The following is an 11,585-nucleotide window of genomic DNA, read 5'->3' as shown; positions in this document are numbered from 1 at the left end:
GGTAGTTGTCAGGAGCTGGGGAAAGGAGAATGAGTTGTTTGAGTACAGTTTTAGTTTTACAAGATGAGTTTTTTTTTGATGAATGGTGGTTGACAGTTGTACAATATGAATTTATTTAATGTTACTGTATATTTAAAAATGGTTGAGATGGTAAATTTTCTTTTACAAATATTTTATCACAGTTTTAAAAAATCAGTAGTAAAATTCTTAGCTGGTAGAAGGCTAGAAATAAGAACTGTGAACATGTTCATTGCTTGATTCTCGTATCCACACAGAAATGCTAGAAACTTTATTCCTGTTGAAAGATAGTACAATTGAACTGTCATGTCTGAATCCTCTTGGGATGCTCATAAATGAAAGAATACCTCTTGCCAGGAGCACATAAATTTTTAGGGGAGGGGAGATAAGGTTAGGAATTAATGGCACAATAAGATATGAATATTTTTTCATAAGAAAAAAAAACCAAATAGGGTTGATATGACAAGCAGTTGTTCTGAACAAGGATGGTCTGTGCAGAAGAGGGGAAAATGGTGCTTTTAGCTCATTTCTAAAACAGGCATAAGTGGCGTGAGCAAATGCTTAAGAGGTTGGGGGCTAATGAACCTTCTAGAACTTACCATAAGCAAGTTTATTTGGTTAAAATGGAGATAATAAGCCAGTGACTATTAGTCAATAATTATCACCCAAATGCCAGGCACGGTGCCCTGTGCTTCATACCTTTTCTTATTTAGTGGTCACGTTTTGTCTCATGAAGTGAAATTAGGCTCAGATCTATTCAGTGATTTGATTACGGTATTTTAGTAATGACAGGGTGGAAGCACCCTCAGGTCTGTTTTAGCAGTTGCTGACTTTATGACCCCCAAATATAGGATGCTCCATTGTGCCAAATGACCTACTGTGAGTGACAGATTAAATTTGAAAGTAGAGACAGTGCTTTTTAATAAAGATCATGACTTTAAAATCATTAGTCACATAAGCTTTGCTTTAAGATGTCATAGTGGGACAGGAAGCTAACATTAATCTCATCTAGACCAGGGGAAGTCTTTATTCAGCAAGGCTCAGATGGAATCCTGGCTTCTGCATTTTTAAAAGGTCCCCAGCTGATTCCAGTGTGTAGCTAGATTTAAAACCACTGATTTATTTAGTCTTTTGTCCTTTAGGTAATGATTTGGACTAGACCTGCCATTAAAATGGGAATGGAGTGTCTTTTTCTATCTATTTCATAATCTTTCTTCAATAGATGTTTTTGATTACTTATGCTTAGGGGACTCCATTCAAACCCATTTTGACATGCAGCATTGTAGTGATTCAGAGAACTTCAGTCCGGTGTGATGGCACACACCTGTAATCCCAGCCACCTGGGAGGCTGAGGTGGGAGGATTGCAGATTCAAGGTCAGCCTGGGTAATTTTGCAAGACTGTCTCAGAAAAAAAAAGGGTGTGTGTGTGTGTGTGTGTGTAGGGAACTGGGGCTGTGACTCTGAGCTAGAGTGCTTGTCCAGCATGCATTAGCCCAGTATTTGCCCCCCACACCATCCTCCCCAAAAAAGGTCAGGGGATTTAGAACCATAAATGGGAGAATGACAGCAGTCAGTGGTGGTATGGGCACAAAAATCTGAATTGTGTATTGTTAGACTGAAAAAAACTTTTTAACTATTATTTTTCTTCATTCTTATATATTCCCACTTCTGTTCTTAGTAATAGCCTCACTTTATAGATTTTTGGTGTTTCAAAAATGATAAATGGACAGGGGGGAATGGGGGAAGAGGGAAGGATGGGAATGGGAAAGACAGTAGAATGAACTGGACATAACTTTCCTATGTTCACATGTGAATACACGATGAGTATGACTCCACATCATGCACAACCACAAGAATGGCAGTTACACTCCATGTATGTGTGATATGTCAAAATATATGCTACTGTCACGAATAACTAAAAAGAACAAATTTAAAAGGAGATGATAAAATGGTCATATAATAACTGGCTGAAAAGAGATTTCTAAAAAGCAGACTGACATGAAGACAGGTAAATCTGGTATAAGTGGTACATACATATCTATTACTATCTGAGAGCCATTATGGGCTGAAACTAGTCTCAAAAATTATGGATTTTGATGCATTTATTGTACCAATGTTTCTTGAGCAGACTAAGTGCTGGGAATATGACAGTGAGCAAAACAGCAGGATAATGGTGAGAAACCACAGAAATCATTTCTGCTATCAGAGATCCTATACTCTCATGGTGTGAAGTGAGATGTAGCTAAACTAGGAAGTAGTATGAAGGAAAAGTAATCTCAGTATAAGTGGAAAACTGTTATGAGTCCCATCCAGTGGGCAAAAAGCCAATCAGCAAGAGCTTAAGAGCTGGTGGGGATATAGTCTGGGCCCCAGAGAGGGATGGGCTGAAGGTGTGTGGCTCTTGGGCTGGGTTTCTGGTTTAGGGGCTACTTGCAGTTTCACGTGACCACTGGCTTAAGAAATGATGGTCTTTAGGAAGACAGAGAGGATTCTGAAGTGGAACTTGACCTGAGGTCTCTGTTTTCTTGAAAAGAGCACAAGGTTTGTTTTAAATCCTGAAGTAGCTCAATGTCTTCCTTCAGCTGCTGCCGCATTTCTTCAGATTCATGAATTTTATTCTCTATTGCTTTGAAAAGAAGAATAAAGTGACTTTAGATTATTCAGTGGTTTTATGAGAAATAATGTGCTGTTTCTAGCCTCTTTCTTTTTTTTTTTTTTTTTTCAAAATTTATTTATTTATTTTAGTTCTCGGCAGACACAACATCTTTGTTGGTATGTTGGTATGTGGTGCTGAGGATCGAACCCGGGCCGCACGCATACCAGGCGAGCGCGCTACCGCTTGAGCCACATCCCCAGCCCCAAGCCTCTTTCACTTGCAAGTACGTAGTCCACAATGCTTGTGCCTTGAGTGAAAAGACTAGAGTATTGTGAGTAGAAACTGGTTTCTTTCTGACGGCTTCCTCTTCTCATTCAGGATGGGATTCCAGCATTTATCACACATAAAGCTGGTAAGTCTAAGATTTTTATGAGTTTGTGGCAGAAAAAAATCCCTATTGTTTATCTTTGAAAACTTGAACATTTATATAACCCTCATGCTATGCTATGTGCATTTGTTGAAAGTTGATAATTGGAGAGAGAATGTGGCTAGAACAAGGATATGGGCAAATCTTTCATAAAGATGCATCCAATATTTAATGTTATATAAAAGCTTTTTGTTTTAGAAGTAGATTTTTATTGTGGAGTAAGAAGATGCTTTTTCATAAGGCTTTATAAGTAAGGCAATATAATTTTAAAAGCCTTAAAATTTGTTTTAAAATACATCATCTTCAGAACAACCACACACCTGCAATTAACTCTATACATTATTAAGGCTAAATTAAGCTAGAGAATATCAAGTGTGGTGTCAAAGTTGAGCCTTTTCAGCTGGTTCTCATGCAGTTCCAAGTCTCCTAGTGCCCTGCATCCCTGCACAGCACTATAACAGATGGACTCCCAACCATCCCACCCAGTGTGACAACTGACAGGCTCTAAACATGTAACTATGTCATATGAAAGAGTAAGATAAGTCTCCCATAAAAAGATTTTTAGAAGATTTTAAAGGCTACCTTAAATAAAAAAGAGAGATACTCTTATTAGCAGACTGGAAGATATTATTTGGGGTAAGTTAAAAAAATTTGTTTCTGTTGCTTATAAATGTAGTAAGACTACAAATAGAAATGTATAATGTAAAACCCAAGTGTGAAAGTTGTGTATGTTTAGATAGGGATATGAACTATATGTTTTCTCAAGGAAAACCTAGTGTCTTAGGACCATTTCCTGACAAAAACATCTATAGGGCGCTGTCTTGTGCAGGGTCAGAGGCAGCCATTCACATCAAGTTACCTGAGAATCTGATCCCCCACTCCTCCCTGGGAGGTGCCTTGCACCACCTGCCTCCTGTGTGTAGCGGCCTTGACAAAGGTCAGATCACAATCATAAGTAGAAAGCCTTGAAGGCTTGAGCTTTCAGTCTGTGAGCAAGACTCAACAAGTGATTGGTCTGCCTCCTTTCAACTGAAATACCCTGAGTTTCTCTTCTACAAAAACATCTTGACTATTCTTTCTTTCTTTAATATATATATTTTAGTTGTAGGTGGACACAATGTTTTATTTTTATGTGGTGCTGAGGATGTCTCACACATGCTAGGTGAGTGCTCTACCACTGAGCCACAACTCCAGCCCCTCTAATTTTTTCTTATGAACTTTAGAATTATCCACAATGCCCCTCATAAGATATTAGATTTGAAGAGATTATATTTGTTGGGAGAACTAAACCTGACTTTTTTTTTTTTTTTTTTACTGGGGATTGAACCCATGGGCGCTTAACCACTGAGTCACATCCCCAACCCCCATGTTTTTATATTTTATTTAGAGATAGGGTCTTGCTAAGTTGCTTAGGGTCTCACTAAATTGCTGAGGCTGGCCTTAAAACTCATGATCCTCCAGCCTTAATCTCCTGAGCTGCTGGGATTATAGGTGTGTGCCATTGCGCCACACACCTATAAGGCCTGTTGTTTCCTTTATAATGAGTTTCTTCTCATTAAACCCTAAAGTATTTGTATATAGGAAATTTGGAAAATTCAGCATTAAAAGAACAGACAAAAGAAATTACTACAATCCAATACCTATAAGAAACTGCTCTTTTTACTGAGTGCTGTTTTCCTGTGTGTCTATATATGTATATATATATATTTATGTTTTTTTCTTCTGTGCCTGTCATACTGTTTTTGTAATGGGCTGTGCTATTTTCATTTAATAAAACAACATTCTTAAATGAATTTTATTACCTGTATAGCATCATACTATTTCAATCTATAAAAGTTTTTGTAACTCACATACCTGCTTGAAAATTTACAAATGTGTCTTCAAACAATCTACAGTCAAAAAGTGAAGTCCCAATTTCTTCATACTCTGGAGAGAGAAAAACATTTTCAGTATTAATTTTAAATAATTCATGTGTGCAGTTACACTTCAGAAAATAACCCAAAACAGGAGTAAACAGAACAGTCTTCTATTGTGGAACTTGTTGGAAATGTAGAATCAAAACCTGGGGTGGGCAGCTCTCTGTGCTTTAACAAGTCCTCCACATTGATTTTAAAGCAAAAAAAGTTTTGAGAAGTGCTTGGTCTAGAGAAAATATTAGTTTTAATTGTTTAATCTTGTCCTATAGAACATATTCTTCAAAATAAGTATATATTTTACATTGCTGCCTATAATAGATAAAGCTTTCCTTTATGAAATATCTTTAGTCTGAGCTTACAAATTTTATTCTACAGGTGTTAAGAAAGCTAAGAAACTATGTATTTATACCTTACAAATGGAACTTCAGTTTTCCCAAGAGTTCTTAACTTAAGAAAGTTTGTATTTAACTAAAACACACATTGATCAAAACATTTAAATTTCTTCCATACATTAAATTTTGAGTAAACATTTTTTATAGAGGGCACTTGGTTTATTTAGGAAACAACTTGAGTTACATCAGAACTGTAACCTAACTGTGCTCAGCACTTAAATTCAGGTGCACAGGGGGCCACCATGGGGCCACCTTGGCTCTAAATGCACCCACACACCTGTGTGCACTCATGGGAACTACATCACAACTCTTAGGGCATTTGAATTAAACTACTGAGTTTATCTACATTCTGTTGATTTATAATAGACAGTAGACCTTATACACAACAATTTTTATTAATGCAAAGGGAAAATGTTTTTTTCCTTATTTCGCCTGTTTTACATCTAGGTCTGTGAAAAGTCTCTGTACTGGGAAATTTAGTACCTGATTCTGAAGTAGTTTCATCCATGAGTCTTTCTTGAATCAAATGAAGTTTATCTAATATTTCTTCAAATAAGTCATTAAGAAGTCCTGCTTCCTTACATTTCTTAAGAAAAGGTGTTTTCACAATTGCATCTAATAAGGAAAACATTATTATAAGTAATGGTCTTATAGGGCAGCTAATCATACCACTTTATGGTTACTTCTTCAAACCTTGCCTAGTGGCTGATGAACATAATTAGTAAGTAACACACAACACCTTTATCAGTGAATGAAATGTTATAAGAGAAAACTTTGCTTATAATAACTACCTGCCTTTTTTTTTTTTGTCAATTAATATGTCACTTTCCTTACTAGCTAATGATTTTTTTTAATGGATCTTTATTTTACTTATTTATACACAGTGCTGAGAATTGAACCCAGTGCCTCACACATGCTAGGCAAGCGCTCCACCTCTGAGCTACAACCCCAGCCCTTCGTCTACAAAACTCCTTATTTTATAAGAAATAGTGTGTAGGGTGGCACATTACTGGGTTCTGAGCTCAGGCAAGACTAGCTTCTTTATTAGGAAGTGTATCCTCATATTGAGAAGCAACACCCAATCCAACCCAACTTATTTACATGGTGGGGTGCTAATGCACTAAACGGCTGAAATACCGAAGAGTCAACATTTTTACAAGTACTGGAGGCTGTGTTATAGCTGTCGCTGAGCACTAACCTGGGTAGCCGCTGTTCTTTTCTTTCATTGGTTTTATGAATCTATTGAACGTTGTCGTCTCGGGTTGCTAAAGGGAGAGAAAAATCAAGATTGTACTGTTGGCATTTAATATATAAAAGCCAATCCACTGTGTATAATTAAATGCATTTTAATGGGAAACCATGCCTTATATTCTTATGTAGATTTTTTTTAAGTTATTTTAGTTGTAGATGGACACAATACCTTTTTTATTTTTTATATGGTGCCGAGGATTGAATCCAGTACCTCACATGTGTTAGGTGAGCACTCTACCACTGAGCCACAACCTCAGCCCTTCATATGTAGATATTTTACTTATAAAACAAGGTATTTGAGAAATGTGTTAAAACCCAGGGACCCTTAACCACTGAGTCTTGTCCCCAGCTTTTTTGATTTTTTTGCGATGGGGTCTTGCTAAGTTTCTGAGGCTGGGGGAGAAACATTTGTTTTTTGAGATAGTTATGTTGCCCAAGCTGACCTTGAGCTCCTGGGTGCAAGTAATTTTCCCGTTTCAACCTCCTGAGTAGCTGGGACTACAGGCAAGCCACCTCACCAGCTTGAGAAACACCTCTTGAATAATAGCAAGTAGTAGAGGCTGCTGGCTCATATTAATTTGGCTTATATGAGCTGATGTTAATACTAGTTAAAATCCTGTAAGTATTTCATATACTTTATAGTCTAGAAAATTATGAGAATTACAAACAAGGTTACATTGGATCATGTAGCTGGGAAATATTGACTGTACCAGTGCTCAGCTATACCTTCAGCTCATGTAAGGACCTAAGCACTCTATAGTCATATGTTCTAACTTGGTGTTAGGGAATGCTTTACAGAAGCTGTGGGAATAATGTCTCCTTCAGAACTTCCAGCTTCTCCTTACTAATTTCATCATTAAGAATTATCTAAAAGCTTCCTGAATAAGGGATTCTTCCCAAAAGGGAATCCTCAGGCGCAATCTCAGGTTTATCTAGTCAGACAACTCAAAGGAAGCTGCTGTCTATTCCAGTGAGTTGGAAAGTACATTTCACCTGAAATTCAGAATGGTTTAAATAAGGACACTGTTTAAAGAAATTTAAAGCTGTAAGAAAATTTAAGTTAAATTACCGGTACATGAATGCCTGTTGGGAGTCTTTTCTTCCTTCCTCGTTTTCTTTTTACTCCATCAGCTAAAAATATAAATCACTTAAGTTGGAATACATAAAGGAAAAGATTGACTACATATAAAATTCGGAAAAGCCAGAAGTTGTTACAAAGTCAAAAGATCCAGCTAACAGACTAAGCATTTTCAACACACAGAATAAAGGGCTTTTTTTAATATTTTTTTTTTAGTTATAGGTGGACACAATGTCTTTATTTTTATGTGGTGCTGAGGATCGAACCCAGTGCCTCACACTTGCCAGGCGAGCACTCTACCTCTGAGCCACAACCCCAACTCCTAAATGGCTAGTTTTTAAAATATAAAATCATCTTAGTGAATATGAAAAGGAAATAACTGATAGTAAAACTGGTATATGGAGAACTCTTCAGGAAGCAGAATCACTGAATAGAAAAGTGAATAAAGTAGGTCATAGAAAACAACTGGTGAGGGGCTGGGATAGTGGCTCAGCGGTAGAGCGCTCACCTAGCATGCTTGGGGCCCTGGGTTCGATCCTCAGCACCATATAAAAGTGAATGGAATAAAGGTATTGAGTAAAAAAAAAAAAAAAAATGGTGAAAAGATATACAAAGTAAAAAGTTTTCACATATCAGACTGATAAAGATGTTTAATATACAATATTTGCAGTGATTTGGGTAACTGTACCACAGATGTAATCTCTATGGAAGATAATTAGCCACAAGTTATCCAGAGTTTGTTTAATATTCTTTGAATCAGTAATTTTACTTTACAGTGTAGTTTATGTGGAGGCAAAGATGTATGGGGAACAAGGTTAACCATGGTATTAAATGTAGTAGAAAATATTAAATACTATTAAATGTAGTAGGAAATAACCTACATGTCCATCAAGCAGAGAATAGTTCTATTGTACGGCTGTCTCATGGAGTACTGTGCATAAGCACAAGTGTATAAGCTTATGCAGAAGGATCTTGAAAGTATAGCAAGTGAAAAAAGCAATATATATTAGTGGTATGTTTACACAAACATTCTTTGGAAGAATTCAAAAGAACAAGTGTTTCCTCTGAGGAAAGGACTCATTTACATCCTCTTTTTTGTGGTGCCAGGTATGGAACCCAAGGCCTTGTACATGTCAAGCATACACTGTACCACTGACCTATACCAATAGCCCAAGATTATCTGCTTTTTTTTTTTTCAGTTGATACGCCTTTATTTTATTAATTTATTTATATGCCGTGCTGAGGACCGAACCCAGAGCCTCACACAGGTGAGGCAAGCATTCTACCACTGAGCCACAACCCCAGCCCCACATTATGTTTTTTAAAACTTACTGTTCTCTGTCAGTAAACACTGATTAAGAGCAATCTCTTTATGGCATTTCCTCAGTTAAAAGGGTAATGACTGAAAAATAAGGGTAGAGATACTGTTCAGAGAGTACCTTTTGCCCCCATAAAATGCAGTGGCACGACACAGAACTAAGTCTTTTCCAGAGAGGTCCTGACTCCGGGTCACGGCGAACCTTCTGGATTTAGTACTGGTAAAACACTGGTGTACTGAAAGTACACTGAAGGCACTCATGAATGAATGTACGTCCCATAACTCCAGATAGTCAGGATCTGTTCTACCTTAATTAAAATGAAATGCTAGCCATGCATTTTTGGGAAGTTTTTATTCAGGGAGTATATGACACCTTACTAATTTTACCTACTGAAAATTCTAATATTCTTACAGGAAAGTAGTAGTCACAAAAGCCAAAACTTTTTACGGTGTCTAGTTTGGTCTTATCAGTATGGTGAGAACTGCCAGAATAGGTCTAATTCACCATTAAAAAAAAAACTAGTCAAGCCAGGCATGGTGGCACACTTTAACCCCAATGAGTTGGAAGGCTGAGAGGAGGATCAAAGTTCAAGGCTAGCTTCAACAACTTAGGCCCTAAGCAACTCAGTAAGACCCTGTCTTAAAGGCCGGAGATGTAGTTCAGTGGTAGAGCAAGCCTGGATTCAATGTCATATCACACTGTCCACAGAGAAACTGACAAATTTTATAGGTATGTACAATTTTGACTCAAAAATTTGTATTTTAATTCAGTGAAGCAAGTAAATGACTATTCCACATCTTACATAAATGTTTGGTTTTCTTTAAACCCACAATACTGAGATTGTAGAGACTTACCACTCTGAGCATTGGTTGGTGATCTGGGAGCATGATGTTGGCATAACACCCTGAAAATATGCAATTCCAAAGAATCATTAAATCTTTTAATAAACAGTTTTCAAATACAATATCAATTTCCTTGTGATTTGAAAAGGTACTAATTTTTCATAACTGCTACTCTTTAAGTATTAACTTTTTAAAATATTTATTTTCTAGTTATACATGGACACAGTATCTTATTTTTATGTGGTACTGAGGATTGAACCCAGTGCCTTAAGTATGCTAGGCAAGTGCTCTACCTCTGAGCCCCTTCAGAGTTAACTTTTAAAGAGAAATGCTAAACCAGTGTAAAATTAACCCACATCAAGTGCGGATGAGTCTGTTAGATATCTTCTCTGCCCTCTGAATCTTAAAAAGATTATATTCTCCGAAGGAGTAGTTGAAGTCTTCGAACAGTACTGGTTCATACTAGTGGTTAGGGGCATTTGACTATACAAAGATACCTAAAGATCCAAAATCTTCTAAGACATGAAAATTTCCACAAGACTACACAAAGCTTGATTTTCAACAATAGCACAAAAGTGCACACATTAATTTATGAAAAATTCATGGCAGATTTCCAGATCTTATATCTACCCTACTAGAGATGAAGTGAGAACTGTGCAGATCCTGTTTTCTTCCTGCATTTCTTCTGTCTCAGTTGCAGCTACTTCTCCCTTCTTTTCCTATTGAGGCTGATGGTCAGGATGCCGTGCTTCCTCCCATCTTCCACCAGGTCCCACCTCCTCTATGCCACCTTCCCAGCAATACCCCAGCTAGCCCCTCACTTCCCTGCTTTAGGTTCTGGTAATCTCTGAGAACTTTCATTTCTCAAGTTTCTTCCAAGCACATTTTTCATTGACTTAATTCATTAGCTCTAATATAAGATCAGTATGTTTTCCCCAACTTTTTAAGAGAGTCATGACTTCAATTGCTTTTATTTTGATCTTATGTTCAAAGTCTTTGTAAAAAAGTTATATAAAACGGGCCCTTTGTAAAGGTTAAAAAAAAAAAAGTGAAATCTGAGCACAACCTATGAGTTTCTTAGCAAATTGAATATTTAAAAAAAAAAAGTACAAAGTTGAGCTGAGCTGTAGCGCATGCCTGTTACCCAGTGGCTCAGGAGGATTGTGAGTTCAAAGCCAGCCTGAGCAATTTAGTGAGGCATCTAGCAACTCAGTGAGACTCTGTCTCTAAATAAAAAATATATATTAAAAAAATGTCTGGGGCTGTGGCTCAGTGGTTCAGCGCTTGCCTAGCATGTGTGAGGCACTGGGTTCGATCCTCAACACCACATAAAAATAAATAAAGGTATTGTGTCCATCTACAACTAAAAAAAAAAAAAACTTTAAAAAAAAAAGTACAGGGGCTGTGGCTTAGTGGTAGAGCGCTTGCCTCTCATGCGTGGGGCACTGGGTTTAATCAATAAGATATTGTATCCATCTACAACTAAAAAAATAAAAAGTACAGTCCTAATGTCTCAAGCGACAAATGTAACTTGCTCAGACTCATTTAAAATTATTTTGGAAACTTCTTTTAATGGCAGGCTTACCCACATTGTTTTAGAAGATATGGCCTCTAAATCTGAAGATGAACTGGTGTGGTAAAGAGCAAGGAACTCAGGATCCCTGACACCCAGCTCTGCCACTTATCAACTGTGTGATCCAAGGAAAGTTCCTAAGTGGCCCCGTGCTTTATCTGTAAATAGGGAT

At 37.1% G+C, this 11,585-nt stretch overlaps 1 protein-coding gene across 3 annotated transcripts in view; it reads right to left on the bottom strand.

Annotated features, from left to right (window-relative positions):
• Positions 1–258: 258 nt before the first annotated feature.
• Positions 259–11,585, bottom strand: part of LOC114087327 (histone-lysine N-methyltransferase SETDB2-like) — a 72,465-nt gene continuing 61,138 nt past the window's right edge. For all 3 annotated transcript variants that reach the window (XM_027928748.2, XM_027928746.2, XM_027928747.2), the window contains 6 exons: positions 9,853–9,902; positions 7,671–7,732; positions 6,549–6,615; positions 5,834–5,965; positions 4,897–4,968; positions 259–2,645 (listed from right to left, as the gene is read on the bottom strand). In XM_027928748.2, the coding sequence (XP_027784549.1) occupies positions 2,491–2,645; positions 4,897–4,968; positions 5,834–5,965; positions 6,549–6,615; positions 7,671–7,732; positions 9,853–9,902 (538 nt within the window). In that variant the 3' untranslated portion in view covers positions 259–2,490. The remainder of the gene's footprint in view (positions 2,646–4,896; positions 4,969–5,833; positions 5,966–6,548; positions 6,616–7,670; positions 7,733–9,852; positions 9,903–11,585) is intronic.

Source organism: Marmota flaviventris, chromosome 4, assembly GCF_047511675.1.
Source record: "Marmota flaviventris isolate mMarFla1 chromosome 4, mMarFla1.hap1, whole genome shotgun sequence".
Lineage (NCBI taxonomy): Eukaryota > Metazoa > Chordata > Mammalia > Rodentia > Sciuridae > Marmota > Marmota flaviventris.
The sequence above is the reverse complement of the archived record's forward strand: the minus strand, read 5'-3'. Positions and strand labels throughout refer to the sequence as shown.